The 22454-nt window shown below is 38.4% G+C and overlaps 1 protein-coding gene across 1 annotated transcript in view; it reads right to left on the bottom strand.

The window, feature by feature from the left end:
• Nucleotides 1–22454, bottom strand: part of KIAA1109 (KIAA1109 ortholog) — a 211491-nt gene that overhangs the window by 132642 nt on the left and 56395 nt on the right. Inside the window, exons 16-22 of the mRNA XM_036763063.1 lie at nucleotides 13055–13210; nucleotides 12691–12788; nucleotides 10375–10553; nucleotides 10122–10228; nucleotides 8050–8258; nucleotides 5393–5620; nucleotides 4114–4251 (exon numbers count right to left, since the gene is read on the bottom strand). Of these exons, the coding sequence (XP_036618958.1) occupies nucleotides 4114–4251; nucleotides 5393–5620; nucleotides 8050–8258; nucleotides 10122–10228; nucleotides 10375–10553; nucleotides 12691–12788; nucleotides 13055–13210 (1115 nt within the window). The remainder of the gene's footprint in view (nucleotides 1–4113; nucleotides 4252–5392; nucleotides 5621–8049; nucleotides 8259–10121; nucleotides 10229–10374; nucleotides 10554–12690; nucleotides 12789–13054; nucleotides 13211–22454) is intronic.

Below are 22454 nucleotides of genomic sequence, written 5' to 3' on the forward strand. Positions count from 1 at the left end.
CAACAAACCAAAAGAAACAATAAAAACACCACTGAAAACTTAATCTTTTGTTTTTCTATCACCTTCATTTCTAAACACACATCCAGACTTATAGATCATATGACCAATGAGATGGACGATTAGACATTTTCTCAGATCTCCATGACCTCTCAAAGCTCCCCAAAATAAAAATTATGCCCAAGAAGTAAACTGATTGCAATTGTTTCCACTGGCTAAAACACCAATAATTCTAGAGGTAACAATTTGTTAAATTAAAAGCAGATAAGCCTAATCTCTAATCCCTGACTTGCTCATTCAACAGCTCTTCCCACCCCCTAGACAATGCTGCAAAAATGGACTCATGGACTTGTGTTCTGAGATCCACTCAGAAAGGCTTGTGCTGCTGCTGAAGTTTCTGCCAGCAGTATCCCCACTCCGGCCCTCATCCCACTGTTTTGTTGCAACAAATGAGAGAGCTCAACTCTCCCCCTCCCCTCCAACATCCACACTATTTGGAGGAGTTGGAGGTACAGGAGAGCAGAAGCTCACTCTGCCTAGGAAGGCATGGTTTCCTTGCACTGAAAGCATGCTCAGCCAGAGATCTAAAGAATAGAAGGAACTGAGGCAGCTGGGGTTCACCAGGCCACAAGGAAGGACTTAAATCAGCTAAGGCCACTTCTGTACCCTGAGAAGTGACTTGAAGGTGAAGACCATGGCCAGTTAAAAGTGAAGAGGCTAAGAGAGCTCTGAGGTTGAGCCATCAGGGGATCTGACATAAAAGGGAAGGAGTAAGGGAGTGAGCAATAGAGGAACATAAAGAAAAAGTGCAGAAATTATCAAAGATCACAGGAGGAAGAAAAATAAGTTAAGAACCTTGAGTAAAACCAGTTAAACTGAACAGGTAAGAGACTAATAAGGGAAGGGAAGATGGTCTCTAAATCATCTAAATGAGTCCAGACATCTCTGAATACATATTGCAAAACAATGGAAAATGAATTAACATTTTATGAGGCACAAGACCTCGCACTAGAGTGTATATAAGGGAGGTCAACACCTTGAAACTACATGAATACTGGTTGAAAGGAATAGGGATATCTAGTAGGGAGAAAAGAAATCAGAGTTAACATGAAAGTACTCAAATGAGTAGGATGAGGAAGACAGATTATACTTGTTCTCTCTAGCTCTGAAAAGGCCAACTTAACTCCTTCATCCCTGTTTATCAGCTTCCCCCATTAGGTGGTAAACTCGCAGGAAAGACCACATTCCCAACACCAAGCACAGGGCCAGAGATATCGTATGTGCTTAACAAATACTGACTCACTGACATCAGGAAAATCTTAAAAATTAGAAGTGTCTATTGTCTAGGTTACTCAGAGACATGGCAGTTTAACCCTCTAGAGGTGGTGGGGAATCACCCTCGATGGTTCTTTTGTGGTTCCTTCCAGTTAACCTGATTGTAGATGTGTACTTTTCTGTGTATTACTTTCTTGGTTCTACTTACTTCAAACTCTGTTAGTTCATGTAAGGCCTGAATTCTTCACTCTGACCCTTCTTTATGGCATAGTAATTTTCTGTTAGATTAAGGTGGCCTCTATGGTCTCTTCCAGATCTAAACAAATAAATGATCCTATGGTCCTCTGTACTGAAGCTTCACTAGCTATGACTAAATGAATAAGCCAAGGCAGAAGCAAATACCCACAAACAGGCCTGATGAGGTTTGGTTGTGGGGTTTTCTTCCTCTAGATCTATTAAAGCATTTTCCAATCAGTGAAACATTTATTAAGGTAGATATGCCTATGTGCCAAGAACTAGGTTGGTGTTTGAGATAGAAACACAATAAATGAAATAATCCCTGCTTATGAGAAATGTACATTTGGATGAACAAATAAACCATGACATATAAAGTATAAAGAGAATAAACACAAGTAAGGACAATATAGTTAAATACAAGGTAGTTTGAAAGGGAGAGTGTTAGCAGCTGAGGAGCTCAGGAAAAGATTCAACAAGGAGGTGATGGAAGCCTGAACAAAGAAAAGGATGCTCTGAAGTAGAGGTGAGAAGTAGTGTGTTCCAGGCACAGAGGTAGGAGGCATAGAGTCAAGTGACTAGAAGAATAGTGGGACCTCTTATAGAATGCGGACTTCTGGAAGACAGGTAAATCTGGGTGGAGAGATAATGAGTTCAATTCTGGATATGCTGAGTTTAAGATGTCTCCAGAACATTCAATCTGACATGTCTAACAGATCCCTGGATATGCAGAAATAAAGTTCTGGAGAGAGATCACTGCTGGGGGTGTAAAGCTGGCTGCTATCAGCAGAGACACTGAAATGGAGGAGGACACCACAAGAGAAAGAGCGAGAGACAAGAAGTAAGACCAAGACAGGTATCTGGGGGATACCCAAAGGACCTCTGTCATGGAGGCACAATATGTGCTCTTCAGCGCTGCAGACTGAGGAGCAGTTAGGCATGTAGAGGAGAACCAGGACAGGGCACTGTCAGGAAAGTCCAGGGGAGAGAGAATAGAGAAGAAAAGGGTGATCAATAGCTTCAAATGCTACAGACAGGTGAAGAAAGAAGAGACTGAGAAAAGGTTATCGAACTTGCAGAGAACAGTCTGAGCCACGTGGTGAGATCAGGAGCCAGACTGGAAAGGGCTGAGTGGGGAATGGACAAAGCAGAGACAGTGAGTGCAGACAGACAGCACAAGTTCAGTGATGGCAGAGGAAGGAAAAGCTTCCCCTAATAGTGCAATGGGTTTAGTGTGGCTTTCAGGATTCACAGGACCTCTCTACCTACTCCACTCCTTCAGGAGGAATTGTCTCTCTTCCACATCTTTCCCCATGATTCTTTTATTTTCAATTCCAAAGAAAGGAAACAGGAGGCTTCCCCACCCACCATCTTCCCTTGAAAAACAACTATAATGGTTCATCTAATTATTTAGTTATGATTTATGCATCATTTAAGAAAGATTACTTTAATCTCTCTTTAAGAATTGTTTTTTCCAACATATAGTTAACTCTCAATTTTTCACAGATCAGAAATAAACTGAGGAGTAGGGCTACAAATAATCTCCAAGAAATTATCCAAAACCTATGTGTACGTGTATTATGTATATGTATATTATGTGTATGTATGTGTGGTTATAATTTTCTAGAATTTAAATTTTTCTTATGTTTTACTTCATCTTATCTTAAAACGAATTTGATTTCCAGAAAACACACCAACTAATGTTGGTAGCTGAGTGTCCCAGTATAGTGCTTCAAACCAAAAAAAGGCAGCCTAGGGTAAGGTCATTTCTTCAAGTAGAATCTGAACAGCAAATGAACGAATGGACAATATTGACTACCTAATGAGGCTGGCTGTTATTTAAAAACTAGCTCAAAAGGCAGTAAATAAATCTTTGAAGAAAGCTACAAAAATATCTTCTAAGTAAACTATATAATCATCCAAAAGTGAGTACAACTGCTTATATGGAGATGGTTAATTCCAGGCACTATTCAAAAGTAGTTAATATGCTAATGTTCTGCCTTTCATCCAGGATTAGAATTGGTAAAGCATTATTTCATACCGTTAACTCATATATGACTTTTAACAATAAAAAAGATGTTATTCATCTAACTCTTTAAAATGCAGAAAAAGAAAAAAAAAGGACCTATCATTTTCATGGATTCAGGAGCACCAATGAAAATGAGCCCTGATAAAGAAGTAACAAGGTCCAGTGGAAGGAGAGCTGGACACCTGTCTGGGACACTCAGGTTCTAAGCCCCTTTCACATATTCAGCTTTGTAACTGCAGCCAAGTCACTCTCTCTCTGCCAAACTCAGTTTTGTCATTTATAAACTGGCAAAACGCTATTTGCCTCAAAAAACTGTTGCAAGGAAAGCACTTCTTAAATATTAACACATCATATACATGGGAAATTACTGGGAAAGGGGATCATTTACAGATTCACCCTCTCTTACAGAAATGTATCTCTTCTAAATAGTTACCATTCAATAGGTTAAACGCACTGGATTGAGAAATCACCTCATTAGTACAGCCATACACTGGGTCTATCACATCACAAGGATTCTAAGAATATCAGCTGAGAAGTCAATAGATTTTTTGGCTGTCCCCACCCCCATTTCATGTTACCTGGTAGTTGTCATTCACAAATACATTTAAGGGGGACAAAACAAGTTGCAGCATGGTTTCTCTAAATCCTTTTTTCATTTCAAAACATAATCTTTCCAAGAAAGCTGTTGGACATTCAGGACCATCAGCGCTTCCATGCTAAAAGATAAACAAAGTGCCATAATCAGAACAGACACATGATCAGGAATGCAAAGCAACTCGTGCGCCTGAAAAACACAGTATTACTATTTCTGTAGCCAAATAAAGAAAAAACTGTACTATTATGTAATTACCATAAAAATAGAGTTTATTTGTGTTTCCCCAAGGTCAGCAATAACTACTCCACAAATCAAGGGGGAATTAAATTTATTGAGCAATGCTGACCCCACAGAATTTAATTTCCATATATAGTCTCACCCTGCTTCCTGGCATTGAGTCATCTGTCCTCCGAGTGCCTGAGGCCTCACTGCCTAGCCCTAGACCCTGAACCACCTGAACCAATCTTTAGTCAATCTTGCAAATCCTAAGATGACTCCTAGTATCAAGTGGGCTGTCATAGAACAGAAATTCTGAGAAAATCCTATTCCTGAGTCAGCCTCTAGAGGCCCTACAGGATCTACAGAGAGCAATAAGCTGTTCTGGACTTCACTTGGTTCTGGGGTTTAAAATTAAATCTAGGATTATAGGATTTGGAGCTACAGGTCATCTAATCTAACCCCTTCATTTTACAGATGAACAAGGGCCAGGAAAATTGTAGAGGCTGAAATATACTAATTATTAAGATAAAATGTTCCACAACTTCCCAGGAACCAAAGAAAGTAAAAATACTGGAATGTACATAAAAAATTCCTACTAAATTCAAAAACTATCGATGTTTCAGAAGTAATGCTTTCCTCCTCTTAACTCCTACACAGTATTTTATTTCTAATTCTTTTATGATTTTTATCAATCTGTATCTTACACAGTAGCTCTTTATTTGCGTAATTTTTCCCATAAGACTATGAAGGTCCTAAAGGATGGGGATCATGTCTAATTTATCTTATCTTTGTGCCCCCCCACCCCACACAATCCTTAGCATACAGTAAAGCAATGAATATACACCAAAATAAAACATACACCCACTACAGAGAAAAGTCATTCACTCAGTTTACAGAAAGGAAACTTTTTAACAGATACATGAAGAATTTGGGGGGTCGTGACCCACAGCTTAAGAAGCTCTGAAGGATTCATGAGTGGAAAAAGTTTAAGAAGCCTTGATTTAGAGTACACACTGGAAATAGTGCATTGTCACGTGACTTACAACAGGAAGGCGTCCATGAACCTTGTACAAGTTCACAAGCACCGTGATGTCCCAAGGACGCAAAGTAAGGGGATGGACTGGCTTGGCTGATGCCTCGTTGTCTTTTTTGTCATGTTCCATTCCCACAGCAGTCCAGCCAGAGCTGGACGAAGTGGAGAGCGATAAGACAGGGCTGGAAATAACTTCTTCAAAGTCCATATACATGTCATCTTCTCCAAAGTAATTCTCCTGTGGAAATGGAAGAAGAGAAATAGAACTCTAGCTGCCATAAAATTTTCAATGATGGAACTGATATGATCACAACACAGCTGGTTTTTGTTCTGAGTCCATTTTTTAATTTGTAACCAATAAGCAGTAGATACTGGAAGATCTTTTCTTTACTCCCTTCAGTTGGGTGACTATAAAGAAATGGTATGCTATAAAAAATAACCTAAGAAAACCAACCTATTTTCTTGTATTTGCAGCAGATAATTTTAATGTATATATAAGCTCATTCTCACGGTTTTCTAAAGATGAGAAAGTAATGAGGACGTGCGTGCGTGCGTGTGCGCGTGTGTGTGTGTGTGTGTGTGTGTGTGTGTGTACACATACACACAGATGTAATGATGCTCTCTTAATCATCCTTTTGGGGTAATATCATTTTTTCCCCTGTTCCATTGGTGCTTTCTTCTACCCAAAGAAGTGCTTATTTTTAAAAAGTAATTGGCCAAATTCTCCATAATTTCTAATTTTAATCTATTTTACAGAAACTCATGTGAAAGAAATACACACTTTGAAGTTATCTGACAGAAAGTACTCTTTAAATTTCATGCCTTCATGAATTTTTCTTAGACATGCTACATGGTTTCAATTGCGGAATTAAATACAAACTATTCCAAAATACTTTTAAGACATCCTCCATTACAGCTATAGAGTACCACAAGTCCCTAGTAATATTCACTTTTCCAACTCAACCACTTCCTACTAAATCATCTAACAGAAAAATTGCTTGCACCAATGGGAACTGTGAAAGGCGAATACCACAAAGGACATTTTTAGTCTTTTTCTATGTTAATTAATTATCTTTAAAAATAACTTCAGGGGCAGCTAGGTGGTGCAGTGAGTAGAGCACCGGCCCTGGAGTCAGGAGGACCTGAGTTCAACTCTGACCTCAGATATTTGACACGCTTACTAGCTCTGTGACCTTGGGCAAGTCACTTAACCTCAGTTGCCCTGCCTTCCCCCATCAAAAAAAAACCATAAAACTTCAAAATCAACAAGTGTTATAGGTAATTTTTTCACTTCTTTCTCCTTAAATTTGCAAATAAAACATAACCATTGGTTAGGAAATGGTAAGAATCAGGCAAGCTTTTTCTACACATCATCAAGGAAGGTCAGGTACTGAAGGACCCAATCTTCCACATCCTAGAATAATTTCTTTCATGGCAAATTCACAGAATATAAAATGTTATGAGCGAAGCTCTAAGGCTGGGGTGGGGAGCCTGCTCTAAGGAATTAGACTTCACACACACACACATCACCTACCAAATTCAACAGGAAGATAAAAATTGACTTGTTACTTACACTAGTTCTAATTTGCATGACAGTCTTGCTTCAAAATAAATCTCCAAACTAGTCCTAAGAATCATTCCCTTACAGAGACTGAAAATGTTTTCATTTACTCCTTGCCATTCTTACAGTGTCTAGACAATCTATAAGCTTTAGTTCATCTGAGTCCTTTAAACTGCTGAGGTCCTCAAGATGCTGGTGAGGCAGCACTGTGTAATAGACTGAAAGCTGGCCTCCAAGCCAGAGAGACCTGTGTTCATGTTCTGTTTCTCACACATATGGGACAAAGTGGCTAACCACTCTGTGCTCCAAGCTGCGCCCTAAGACTCTAAGTGGCTCAAAAGGAGTCAGTTTGCATAGCTAAAGACAATTTCCTATACTGGTGAAATCAGAGGTCTGGTCTATGTCCCTCTCCTGAAGAGATGTGCATTATTCCCCCATTATCAACAACTAACTGCCTACTAATGGGTTAATGTTCATGTGTTTTCACCTCTCTATTGCTCCCTATTCACTGCTCCAGACAGGATCATACACTTGTCTAAAGTATTCAGTGAGGCTGAGGGAATCTACACACACTATGCCCACACAGAGAAAAGAGATCATCACCAAAAGGTAAAACAAGAAACCAGCAATAACTGGTGTCCCTGAGAAGTGAGAATGAAAAATTCTTAACTCCCTGCCCAGTTTTAACACTAAAAATGTCAAACTAAAAGTCTGGCTCTTATGTAAGTGCTATCAGTTCTTCTGCAATCAAAAAAGCTTGTGCTAAAATGACTTTTTAAAGCAAAGGTGTTCATGGTTTGACAACAAGTTCAGTTGGTCCCTATTAAAACCTCCTCCCACTACTCTGAGTAAGATTAGTAAGGGTCTGCTGACTTGGTGTTTGAAAGTCTGTACACCAAAAGGCATAAAAACACCTCTGCAATAAAACATTTTCATTAAGTCTACTTACAAGTCTTGTCAAAACATTCTATAAATTATTGAAAAAAAAAACCTAAGAAAATAATATATAAGTGGTTGGGGGAATGGAGAGCAACTGCTTTCAACTCCTGATCACATTTTAAATACTTCACCTGCTACTATGGAAGCGCATCTTCTTTTAATCGTACCTTTATAGACAGAAAGGCATTCAACAGAGGTCCATACAGGGTTATCTGAGAATCTGGAGAGAGTTCCATTTCTACGTGAAGCTTATCAGGTGGCAGTTCTGATGGATCAATAGGAGGGCGTGAAGAGGTTGTGGGGGAAGAAACAACTCTCTCTGATGCTTTCTGAGATGGTCTTAGTACAGATAACATGGTTTCTTCCATTTCTGACACTTTAGAACAAATAAAAAATGAATTTGGACAACAAAAAATACCTGTTGACATCATCAAAACAGTCACTGAAAAGGCTAAAAATAAGTCATTTTGTAACTAAGGTAGCAACTAATTCAGCTGACATTTCTAGAGGCAGTAAAATAGTAAAAAAGTAGTAACTAAGGAAGCTCACTGTAATATTTTAATCGACTATTCATACAGTACTCAAAGATATTAGTCAGTTTTAAAAAGTGAGGAAAAAAATACCTGTACACAAATCATAGACAATAAATGTTAGGAGGAGTCCTTTAGCATGCAAAATTTATCACAAAAGGCTATTCAAATACATTATTAATGTTACCCTGCAAGTTAAAGTCAAGGATTTCTGACCTGCTCACAACAAACAAAATAATAACTTAAATTTACCCTAACTTGACTATTTCAAGGTACAATTTTGTGAATAAATTTCAGAACACACTTAATCACAAATGGTATGATGTCTTGAAAGAACTGCTTTATGTCACTAAGGCAAGTATTTTACATGTAAAGGACACCTACAGAATCTGATGGGATGAGAGGTCCAGGATCTAAGTAGGAGCACCTTGCCTACTAAATACTGTTGCTAAATAAATGTATATTGTATTGAAGAGAAATACCCAACACTCTCTAATCTGTATTTCATTAAAATCTTCAGACTTAGCCATCTCTAAGAAAGTTACAAACCTCTACATGATTATGAACAAATTCTCCTAATGCAATAAAGGATTCCGCAATACAATTTATAATCGCATCAAAATCCTTTGCAAAGATCACAAACATTTTCTCTTGGTCCATGTTTATACTGGGCCCCTGAAGTAGAGCTGTACCCAAAGGTTCTTTCCTATTCTCTCTCCACACTCTCTCACTGGTGATCTATCTTAGCAGCTCTCCCCAGATTATTCCCAAATGTAGACTCCAGTCCCACATCTCCATATGTTCAAGGGACATTCTGAGCCTACAGGCAGCTCAAAACTCAATTATGTCCAAAACTGAATTCGTTCTACTTCCCCCAAAACCCACCTGCACTTCCCATGTTGTTTCTTCTGTTGGGGGTACCACAACCCTTCCAGTGGTGCAACCCTGGAATTATCCTCAACTCCTTCCTGTCCCTGAGCCTGTACTTCCACCTCTATTCGAACCAGCCTCTCCTTCTCTCTATTCACAGACAGGCCTTAATCAACTCTTGCCAATAATATTACAATACAAACGTACCCTAGCCCCACTCCAATCCTATCCTCCACAAAGCTGCCAAAGTCCAGATCCGACCACATCACTCTCCTATTCTTTTTAACAAAACCCTCTATGGTACCCTACTGCCTACAGGATCAAACAGAAGCTCTTCTGGGTAGCTTTTAAAGTCCTTCGCTCCCTGGCCTCAACTTACCTTTCCAACATCACGAAATATCACACTCCTTTCCTGCACACTAGCATCTAGCCACACCGACCCTCTTGCTGGTCCTCACGTAGAAAACGCTATCCCAATTCCAAACCTCTGAATTGGCTGTGTCCCATGTGGATCGCACTGCTGTCTCACTTTCACCCCCAAGAATACCTTGTTTCCTTCAAAGCCCAGCTCCCAAGCTGTCTTCTACATGAAGCCTTTCCTGATGCCCCACTATCAGAGCGCTCCTTCCTCCAAATCTACCTTGTAGTCACTTGATATGCAAGTTGTCTCCTGATAAAGGGCATGTACTACTTCTTTTAGCATCAAGTATAGGGATGGAGTAAGAACTTAATGCTTGATGAGGGACTGATTACTGTCTTGTATTATTCTTTTGACTTTTGGGGAAAAGAACCAAAAAGCATGCAAAGGCTCAAGATACAGCACACGTGAAAATACTTACATGATTGCTTTAACTGTTCATCTGCCTTCTGAGGATAAATTGGATGCCAGGTGTAGTCGATGGTAAGCATCACACTTGGGACAGTCCAGCATTCAACCCAGCCAGCCCTGGTGAAAGCACAGAAATGGTTTTCTACTTCATTAAAGTGCACGCTGGGAGAGCACTAGCCTGTGCTTCTCACCATCACCAGCATTCCCACTGCACTGACCTCACCTCCAAGGGAAGCACAACTGAAACATTCTCACAGACTCACTTTTCTTGGGTGATGTTTCGCCATTTTGGTTTCACTGTTTTCTGGCCACTCTGACACTCAGCAGGAATACAAGAATCAGGAGTCATTTTATTTGGGTGACAATTTTTCACCAGCAAGAATAATGAGTATTTACTAGGGTGGCAATCTGGTAGAAATAAATGAAGATCGACATCTTCTCCCTAAATTAATATTTTAAAATTAGTCGCCAGAAATACTCAATCTGCCATATTGAAATATGAAATTAATACAAAAACATCATAGTTCAAAAACTCCCCTACATGTAAGAAAAACCATAAAAATAAACCTCCAAGATCTTTAAAGACTTCAATTTTAAAGCTCACAAAAAAAGGCTGACATTAAAGAGGTTCATTTGAAGAGAACTCGTTTTCTCCCTTTCCATCCATCTCAAAGCCTCTGAAGTTTTAATGACATCGCTCTGATCTGCCTCTCCTCCTCCCTGCCAGACTCTTTTCAGTTATTCTATTGATTCTTCATTCATACTATACCTCTTAACTACAGGTATACCCCAAGGGCTCTGGCCTGGGCCCTTGTCTATTCCCTCTTCACACTCTTTCATTTATTGATCTCATCAGTTCCTATGGATCTAAATACCACATAGCTTCAGGTCAGTAAAACTAATATCTGTAAGATCCAGCCCAAGTGTCTATCCCAAAGTCTAGTTACACACCTGCAACTATACCTCGAAACTCACTATGTCCAACACAGAACTCACTTTCCTCCTCCCCAAACCCCACCCCCCACCTGAACGTCTGAAACATCTACCAGCTTCCATAGCCATTCTAAAAAAGATGCCCTGGCAACCCATGCCACTTCCGTCTCCTCCTCTCATTCCTTTCTCAACCTTTAGAAACCTGGCTTCCTCATTTCTGCTGAAAGCGGCACCCCGGTCTGCAAACTTGGCCTCGTTCTTGCCTCCTCACTGTTTCTTATCCAATCATATCCAATCCTTTGCTATATCTTGGCATTTCTCCCTCCATGTTCTCTTACCTCTGTCTTCCTCTCTCTACTCATACAGTTGATACTCTTGGCTCTTCCCACCTTTTTCCTGGACTAATGTGAGAACCTTCTAATTGTCTCCCGGCCTCAACTCTGTACCACCTCCAAGCCACCAGAGTGATTTTCCTAAAGGACAAATCTGACTAGGACACTGACTTCGTCAGTAAACTCCTCTGCCTCTCTACTGCCTCCAGGATCAAACAGAAGCTCTTCTGTGTAGCTCGTAAAGTCCTCAAAGTTCACATCCCAGCCTCAACCTCACCCCATGGTAAGCCCCTTCCCACAGTGTGTGTAAGCAAAATGGGCTCCTTAGCACTTAGTTCAACAAGTGCCCTTGAAGAGTTTGGCTTTTGTTTGCTTTGAGTAATTCAGTGTATTTCATTGAGTCTTACTAAGCACTAAGCCCCAGGCCCAAACCCCTATTAGGTGTAAAACCTTAGTGGGTATGGATTGGCAACTAAGGTGGGGCCCAAGGTGGGGCTAACTCCAGGGAGGGCCTAGTTTACATGTCTGGGACAGCAGAGGCTTTCAGACCAGGTGGGTTTAAGTCGCTTCTTTGTGATGATTCTAAGTCACTTGGGTGAGTCGCATGTGTGGTCACCCCTGATGCTGAAAAAGATATAAAACTAGGGGTTGGCCTCCTCTTCCTTGGAGCTCATTCCCACAGCAGTGGTGGTGCACCAGCCATTGTTCCAAGCTCCCAGGCTGAACCTAGATGTTGGTAACCATGAATCTGTATTTGGTCTGTCTGCTGATGTTTGTACTTTGTTTGTATTTTGCTCTGAAGTTCAGCGTGCTGGCTTTTTCCCCTGAACTAAGTGAATGATATTTGTGTGCTGAATTAAAGTAAGCTTGCCAACCCCTTCACCTTGCTTTCCTTAGTTAAGCAGATCAAAAGAACCTGTGCTGTTGGCAGCTTTCTGGGTGCTGGCTGTGGGTGGATCTTACACCCCCACAGAAGCTGCTAGCCGGATTGTTGAAACAACTCTACACTCGACTTAAGCTGATCTTCTTTCTGGTCTTCATACAGGACCCTCCATATCCCAACTCAGAGCCTTTGAACTGGCTGCCCCATACACCCAGAATGCATTTCCACCTCACCTCAACCTCTTAGAAGCACCTGTTTCCTTTAAAAACTCTGGTTTAGCTGAGTAAGGGGAACACCCACTCCTGAAGCCTGCCAGGTGAGGTTGAATAACAGGACGGCAAGTACTGGAAAAGAAGGCTAACATTTCTTTCAATCAGACAATTTAGTAGAGCTTTTTTTTTTTAGCAAATTATGTAATTAATAATACATACCCTTAAGGTGAATCTTGTATTGCATGTAGTTGGAACAAAGTCAGTAAAAGGCAAAGAAAAATCAAGATTTAATGTTTCCCCACAGGCTGCCAGATAAACTACAAAAGAAAAGAATTTCTTTTAAGATTTAGTTCAATATTGTTCAATTAAAACTTTCCTAATACAAATCCCCAAATAAATTAAATGTACAAAATAGTTTAATCCAACAACAATTGAAACAAGTTTAAACAGCGTTATCAGTCCTACTAGAAAATGAAAAAAAATTTAATTCTAGTACCCATGAAATAAAAATCGAAATGAATTTTCCTTGCAATATTGTTTCTAATAAGAAAAGTACTTAAATTTTACTTTTAAAAATTCTCACCATTTTCTTGCTGTTTTGTTGAACAGTCAATCCAATTGTGTTGATTCGCTGCCCAAATCATTTCAAACTGATGAAACATAACTTTAAAATTCCATGTATATGGAACAAATGAAAAAATATCAGGGGCACTATCACTCGACCAGTCTTGAATTAAATCTAGAATGATTTTTAAAAAGGAAATGTTATTTAAGATTTAGATTCACACAAATAAATGAAATTTCTAGCAAAAATGACAAGGCTTCAAAATGTCTTAGATACTTAGATAATTAACATACTGTCTATATGTTTCCATATCCTTACCTCTTTGAAAGAAGCCTCCCCATATCCAGAGCACATTTTCCAGGAAGATAATTATTTTTTTTAAAATAGGAGGTTTTGTTATTAGTCAAGGAAAGAGAGAATGTCAGTTAGCTTCAGAATGTCTTTAATGTTAACTTCAGAATGTCTTTAATACAGAGGTTACATAACCTCACATTACATTCCAAATGTTCTTCTCTAAGATGTAACTGTTATATCTATATGCAAGTACATGCAAAAGAATCAATAGCATGACAAAGTTTACTCAGAACATTAAAAATAAATCATAGTATAACTTAATTTGGCTTAAGAAAGGTAAAAAGCTTGATGATATAACCAAACTACAATAATCCAAGAAAGGCAAAACAGTCTATCACAAAAAATATTGTAGTCTTTATTTTGTAGTCTAGTAGAAAGAATGCTGGAACAGTGAGTCAAAGAGGTTATGTGCTTATCAGCAAGGCATCTGACTTGGAGTCTCCATTCCCTCCTACGTGATATAGGCAAAACTCTAACAATTCATGCTGTGAAGAAAGTGCTTTGCAAACCAATTTCTCTGAACATTCCTGTTATTTACTTTTCCTCAAAACAACAAAAAAATGTGATTTCCCTTATTTCTGGACACAGAAACAACAAAAAAAAATCTTAAATAAGAGAATAAGTGTTTTCCTTGATTACTGTCTTTAAAGTAATTAAAAAGATATTGTAGACATATTTAAATTTAATTTTAAATGACACAATCAGAATTTAATTTATAACTAAATCACAATGACCTATAAAATAGTAATCAGCTATAGCTAGACCATTCTGTTACTCATATTATTCTTTCCTTTGGTTCCTTCATCATGTTAATTCTAAACTAGCTACTTATTCCCAGGACAACTCACTGCTTCTGCCTAAAGACTCAATCTTTTACTCCTGAGACTTCTTACGGTATTTATTAATCTACGTTTGGGTCAATCTGGAGTCCCTTTGGACTCATTTAATGTAATTCAATAATGAAATAATTGGTGAAAGAATGGCTGTTAAGAAACACTAGGCATTCCCTCACACCTAAGCATCTAAGTGTCTAATCTACAATTTCCCACCCATTTTACAGGAGGGAAAAAAAGCCACCCATAATTATATAGGCCAAGTACAGCCACTAGAAAGCTTTATAAAAGAAATTACTTTCTGTCACCATGTCCTTTATGAATAAACCAGAAATAAAAGTGTCAAATATAAAATTATGAATAAGAAGACATAAATAGAGAATGGCACAATGGCACAATGTAATGCTGAGAGCATGAAAGCCCATACAGAGCATTTACCAGGTGAGGCCAGGGGCCTCACACGATGAAGCCAAGTAGATGGGATACCATCTGAACCCCTGGAGGGAGCACTCACACTGATCCCTCCCTTCAATAAGGCAATCCTTTTACTCCTCCCTGATTCTCTAACCACTCCCTGCAGTGGCTCCTGCAAACTTCCCTTGCCCTTCAGCCTCCCAAGCCAGCCCCTTAATGCACCCTCACACTCACACTTCAGTGAGAAAAGAGACTATTTTCTGTAACCATCCTCTTCTCCCATTTTCTACATTGATGAACCCCTGGACTTCATCCCCTGTTCTATAAATTCTTTCTTCCAGATGCTAAAGACATGGTCCTTCTTTACATCCATGCCAACCCCTTGATATGTACTTCTGCTCCTATTTTCTCATCACTTCCCCAGCAGACTGCCCAATCATCCCCATTTCCCCAATCATCACTCTCTCCCTAATAACTGGTTCCTTCCTTGTTGCCTACAAACTCATCCAGCTTTCTGTGAATCTTAATAAACCTCTACTAGATTCAACAATCCCCTAAAGCAATGGCTCTCTCTCTCTCTCTCCTCCCTTTCTCAGCCAAGTGACTAAAAAGATGCTTATACTTGTTTCCTGTATTTCTTCTCTTACTCCTCTAAACCCTTTGCAATCTGGCTTCCAACCTCACCAAATGAACTAAAATTGCTTTCCCCAAAGTTACCAACCACTAATTGGAAAATCTGTTGGCCTCTCCTTTGGCTGCATCCTTCTTGACCTCTCTGCAACATTTTACTTTGCTGAGCACCACCCTCTTCTCCTGTGTACTCTCTCCTGAGTTTTCCTGACACTGCTCACAGTTGGTTCTTCTCCTCTCTAATGAACTATTCCATCTTAGGACCCTTTGCTGTATCATTATCCCTATCACCCTCCCCCATTCCTGCCCCAACTGAGGCTGTACCCAAATGCTCAGCCCTGGGCTCTGCTCTTTCCAGGTTCAATTATCATCTCTATAGAGATGAATCCAGATTCATATATCCCATTCTAGTTTCTTCCCAGTCAAGCCAGAAGCATTTATTAAGCACCTATTATGGTTAGGCACGTGCAACAGTCTGGATATGGGAGGCTGAAGTGAGGAGCTATGTTGCAAGTTTGAGTGTTGGGGGTGAATGGGTGGGAGGATAGCACTACCCTTGATAGTAACACAAAGTTACTGCCTGATGGATATTTCAAACTGGATGTCCTGTAGGCTTATTTTTAAAATTCTTGCATCAATATTCATTAGGAAAATTGATCTGTAGTTTTCTTTCTGTTTTTGTCCTCCCTGGTTTAAATATCAAAATCATATTTGTGCCATAGAAGGAATTTGATAGGACTCCTCCTTTACCTATTTTTTTCAAATATAATATTAGAATTGTTCTTTAAATGTCTGATAGAATTTGCTTGTAAATCCATCTGGTCCTGGGGATCTTTTTTTCTTAGGGAGCTCATTTATGGCTTGTACAATTTCTTTTTTGAAGATAAGGTTATTTAAGTATTAAATTTCCTTTTCTGTTAATCTGGGCAGTTTATATTTTTGTAATTATTCATTCATTTCGAGTGCTGATTTTATTAGCATACAGCTGGACAAAATAGCTCCTAATAATTACTTCAAAATCATCTTCATTGGTTGGATTTCATCCTTTTGATTTTTGATCCTGGTAATTTAGTTTTCTTCTTTCCTGTTAAGAATCAAATTAACCAACGGTACGTCTATGTTACTGGTTTTTCATAAAATCATCTGCAAGTTTTACTGAAAAAATTCATTTTTTTTAAGTTTTCAATTTTACTCATCTTTCCTATGGTTTTCAGAATTTCCATTTTTGAGATTAATTTGAATTTTTAATTTTTTCTTTTTCCAGTTTTTTTTTTTTTAGTTGCATGGTCTGTTCATTGATCTCTTTTACTGACGTGAGCATTTAGAAATAAATTGTCCTCTAAGTACTGCTTTGGCTGCATCCCACAAATTTTGCTATGCTGTATTACTGCTGGCAATATCTTTAATGAAATTACTGTTTCTATGATTTGTTCTTTGACCCACTCATTCTTTACAATTAGATTATTTAGTTCACAATTAACTTTTAATTTATACTTCCTTTATTGAATGCAATTTTTACTGCATTACAAAGTACCAAAATGGTGCATTTAATATTTGTTTTTCTACACTGTCAAGATTTTTATGCCTTACATGATCAATTTTTTTTGAAGGTGCCACACAGAGCTAAAAATAAGTATATTCCTTTCTATTCCCATTTAACACTTTCCAGAGAACTGTTTTAACTTTTTTAAAACTCTATTCATCTCCTTAACACTTTTCTTATTTCTTTTGTGGTTATCTAGGTCTGAGAGGGGTAAATTAAGATCACCCTCTTAGTCTTATCCTATATATTATATAGGATATAATATATATTTTACTTTTATATATACATATATATATATATAAAAATAGTTTTATCCTATTTCCTCTTGTAACTCATTTAACTTTTCCTTCAAGAATCTGAATGTGATGCATCTAGTGTGTGTATGTATACATGTTCAGTATTAATATTAATTCACTGTCCATCTTACCTTTTAGCAAATGTAGTTTCTCTGATTATTTCTTTTAATAAGGCCTATTTTTGCTTTTAATTTGAGATAACTGCTACCTCTGCCTTTCTTTTAGCGGAAAAATAAAAGATTCTGCTCCTGTCTTTTATTTTAACTGTGTATGTCTTTCTGCTTCAAGTGTGTTGCTTGTAAACAACACATTATTGGATTTTCTTGTTTCTAATACATTTTGCTATTCACTTCCATTTTATGGCTTAGGTCATTCCATTCAAATATCTCATGTTTACCTTTTTATGCTTGAGTATGGTGTTTGAATGTCAGATTTTCTATTTAGCTTTGATCTTTTAATTTAGAATGCTTCAAAGTCCTCTCTTTCATGAAATGTCTATTTTTCCCTCTCAAGGATTATATTCTTGAGTGTAATATTAGCTCCTTTGCCTTCTGAAATATCATATTCCAAGCCCTTTGCTCTTTTAATGTATAGCTGCTAAAACTTGTGTGAGCCTGTTTGGCTCAAAGGTATTTGAAATACTTTCTTTCTGACTGTTTTTGATATTTTCTCCTTAACCTGGGAGCTCTGGAATTTGGCAATAATATTCCTGGGAGTTTGAATTTTTGCATCTCTTTCAAGAGGTAGTTTCTTTCAATTTCTATTTTGCCCTTTGGTTCTAAGATATCTGGGCAGTTTTCTTTTATAATTTCTTGAAATAAAATATCTAAGCTCTTTTTATGATCATGGCTTTCAGGTAGTCCAATGGTTCTTAAATGATCTCCCCTCAACCTATTTTCCAAGTTAGTTGTTTTTCCTATGAGGTATTTCTTATTTTCTTCACCCTTTCAACTTTGTTTTATTGTTTCTTGATGTCTTGTGAAGTCATAAGCATCCCTTGAAGAAGTGGAAATTCTAATTTTTACGGAGTTATTTTCATCAGTATTTTTGTGCCTCTTTTTCTAAGCTGGTAATTATCTTTTCATATTTTTCTTGCACTGCTCTCATGTCTTTTCCCAATTTTTAGTCTACTATTCATCTGACTTTTTAATCATTTTTGCTCTTTTTTTTTAATTTTTTTTTTAGCTTTTCTAGGAATTCTTGTTCGGCTTTTGTCCAGTTTGTATTTTTTTCTCTGAAGCTTTGCTTGTGGATGTTTTCATTGTTGTTTTCTAAGTCTGACTTGAACTTCCTTGTCATCATAGTAGCTTTTTATGGTCAGGGTCTTTTTTTTTTGCTGCTGTTCACTTTGGACATTATGTTAAGAGTTGGGCTCTGCTCACCTCTGGGGTGAGGTGTTTGGCCTGATCCAACTTTTATGTCCTGAAACTTTCTCAACTAGGTCAGGAAAAGTCCTTGCCCCCTCATAACCCCAACTGCTACTCATTGCTCTGGAACTGTGACCCAGAACTGGGAAATGGGCAATAATAGGGCTTCCAAATGGCACCCAGCCATGGGCCTAGTACTAGTACAGGAGTGTCTCCAGAATCTCTTCCTAATCTGGTGTTCAATCCCTTTACCACCCCTGTGGTCACCATGGTCCCCACCAGTCCATATCCCACTGTCTATATAACTCTGTCTTCCTAAGTTACCCTAACTATAATGTTTTGTTGGTTAATCTGCTCAGAATTTAGTTTGACATGCTTTTTTAATGTTGTTTAAAGGGGTATGTTGTGAGAACTAGCCAAAAATGCTCTGCCATGTTGGTTTTACCCTCCCCCTGTCCTGTAGACTTATTCATCTCAACACATCCAAAACAAAATATTATTTTTCCCCTCTCAGAAACTTCCTTATTTCTGTCAAGGAAACCACCATCCTTCCAGGCTCCCAAGTTTGCAATTTCAGTGTCATCCTCTGCCCCTCATTCTCACTCGTAACTGCCAAATCTTGGCATTTCTACCTCCAAAATACCTCTTTTCATCCACCTCCTTCACTCTACTCATACAGCCACCATTCTAGGTAAGACCCTCCTCATTTCCTGCCTGGACTGTTGCAAAACCCTCATAAATAGTCTCTCTGCCTCAAGAATCTCCCATCAAACCCATCTTGTTTTTGTCAGCGAGGTGACACAGCAGATAGAGGGCTGCACACAGAATCAAGGAGACTTGAATTTCAATCCTGTCCCGGACACTGAAGGGCTGGGCAACTTTGGCAAGTCACTTAGCCTGTTTGTATCAGTTTCCTCATCTGTAAAATTAGGATCATAACACCTACTTCCCAGCGTTGTTGTAAGGACCAAATGAGATAATATTTGTAAAGGACTTTGCTATATATAAATGGTAGTTATCATCATCACGATGATCATTACTACAATCCTTCAGACAGTTGCCAAAGTGATATTGTTAAAGTATATGCCTTCCCATGTCATTCCTCTATTTAATAAATGCTAATTACCTCTAGGACAAACTACAAACTATCACTTAAAATGCTTCATAAGGTGGCCCCTTTTTCCCTTTTCAGCCATATTCTTACTGTTCCTCATACAGAGCACTCTACCTCCCATCTCCTTGTCTTTCCATTGACCATCCACTCTCCTAGAATGTGCTCTCTCCTTACCTGCTTTGTTTCCTCCAAGACTCATGTCACGTACCATCTTCCATATGAAGTATTTTCTGACATTCCTTCACCCTAGCTGTTAGTGCCATCTCTCCAAAATCACCTCCTATCCTTTTTTAATATCCCTCTGCACAGGCATCTTTGTGTGCCTAAACTAGACTGTTGCTCTTGCAGGGCAAGGACTGTTTTGTTTCTGTCTGAATGCCCTGTGCTGAGCCCAATACCCGCCACACAGGCTGCCACTTAACAATCCACTGCAGTACAGAAGAACAATCAGAGATGGGAAAGACTTCCCACAAACACAAGTCACATAATTGAATAAAAAAGTCTTCAAGATAAAAGATGGATTCACAATAGAATGCCATCATCAAAATGGCCACTGTTCAAAGTGACAAAAACCAGCACCTAAAAGCAATCGCCCAATGTCAGTAAGCAGTTGGTTTTCCACTGGAATGATGGAATTCAGTCTAAACCTCAACTTCAAATATGGTAAGAATACGGAGTTTCCAAAAAAAAAAAAGACTCTTGGAAATCATTTAAGTACTTGTAAACAAGAAAACTATGGGGGAAAAAACACTAAAAGCCTTGGTTATCCTGCAATGAGTACAGGGGGCTGAAGATTCAGAAACATGAAAATCAACTAAACAGCTTCAAGTTTATGAAGGTTAAGTAATTGTAAAAGGTAACAGGGCTCGCAGAGCTAGGCTGCCCATCCTCCCCTGTCCTTAAGCAGAGTCCTAGTGGCACAAGGGAAGGTTTCTGTACCTCCTCCCCTTCAGCCACTCCTAATAACTCTCCTCTCCCAATCTCCTGGCCCTAGCAGGATCATAACACTTTAGGGAAATCAATGAAATCAAACCAAGCACTTAATCAATGGGGGATGAATTTAGCTCAATTGTCAGGAGGTATAACAATAGTGCTGTTTCCTCATTGTTTCCAAGCTGATTAATGGAAGGCTGCTTGACGACAAAGAATTAACTCTCTCCTAAATGGAGAGTTTCTTTTCAGCCTATTTACACCAACATCTTTGCTTGATGAAAAACTACAACAATGGGTTATTCAATCGTCATTCACTTTCCTAATTCTACCCCAACTCCCACTTCCCAAGTTCAAGCTCTAAAACATAGCTTCCTCCTGGGAATACACCCTCTTTATTCAGTGAGGTGTCTAGGCATGAACTCTGCTATATTTTTACACTAGGGGGATGATTTAAAATTAAAAGATAAAGATGAACTCTAATATTTTCTTGATAACTCAACCTACCATATGGAGAGCATTAACAAGTCATAACAGTTACTATTTCCTTGACAAACACCTTTTCCCTCAAATGAAAAACTGTAAATTTCAAATCTGAGATTACAAAGATTTGATATTTTACTTCTTCTTAATCTAAAATTAAATGCATTTTGTACATTTTATATTATCTCAGATGACTGTCCATTTATTTTATCACAACTAAAACCCTAATGCTACAATGGCTACATTCTATTAACTTCCCACCTCTCCCTGTACACCCCCTTCTTAAGCCTCATTCTTTTTGACTCTTCCCACTTGGGCACATCTTAATCATTTGGCACCCCTCACCAACCACACTGAGATTGGATTTAAGCTATATACAATCCCACAATGTTTAATGACATAGGATAATACCATTAGGATTGATAATTTTCCTAAGATTCCTGGCCTAAATTTAGTTTAGAAAATGTTTAACATAAAATAGAAAAAAAAAAAGCCACACTGACACACAAATGGATGATGAGTGAATCTAGACTAGCCCCAAGAAACCATACAAACCTGGCAAAACAGCTTGTAAAACTTGGGTTTCCTTTGGACTAAAAAAAATCATTATTCATAAAAAAATGAGGTGAATTACTGCCCAAGTTCAAAGTGTTCTTAGGTTTCACTATAAATTCTAACCTCGTACATTTTGCGTTCTAAAAAGTACTACCTGAAATGAAAAAGACTTATTTGCTTTAGTTAAAAGTTCTCTAACAGTATAGAATAAATTAAGGAAATATTCTCATTTTATGTTTTTTTTAAACACTCTATGGTCCTATGTTCATGAATTATGAAACCTTTATAATATGCCTGGAAAAATAAAATGTTTTTTCCCAAAAAGAATCAACTCAATTATTTAAGTTAAAGGAATGGAAAAATGGGCTCAGACAATCAAGTCTAAAAACAGATGATCTAAATCCAAATCTTTTGCTTAGATTTAGATTGTGTTTTGTTTTCTGACATTTAACCTTGGAGCTCACATTCCATAATTCATTGGATTAAATTATTAAAGACTCCTAGTGAACACTTAAACTAATGAAATGGAATGTCCCAGCTTTACGTACCTGGCTGCCAGCACTTCTATTCCACTGTAGACTGATAGCACCCTCTCTTCTCTACCAGGCCCCAGGGAGCTCATTATTGAGGAAAATCCCCATCATCTTGCAAAATCCCATCAGTTTTGGGACTCTACCTCTTCAGCACCCTCTGTCCCTCTGACTGGAGTGAGGAGCCACAGACTCCAAAACCTCCATTTAAGGAGGGAGCCCAGGTTAGATAAGTCCTCATTTCTCACCTGGCAGCACTATTTGGGAACTTTTCTGACTTGCTCACCTTCCCCACCATGTTGGCAGCATCTGTTTGTGTGTTGTCTTCTCCCATTAGATTTTAGCTCCTTGAAGGCAGGGACTGTTTTT

The sequence above is a fragment of the Trichosurus vulpecula genome, chromosome 6 (genome assembly GCF_011100635.1).
Source record: "Trichosurus vulpecula isolate mTriVul1 chromosome 6, mTriVul1.pri, whole genome shotgun sequence".
Lineage (NCBI taxonomy): Eukaryota > Metazoa > Chordata > Mammalia > Diprotodontia > Phalangeridae > Trichosurus > Trichosurus vulpecula.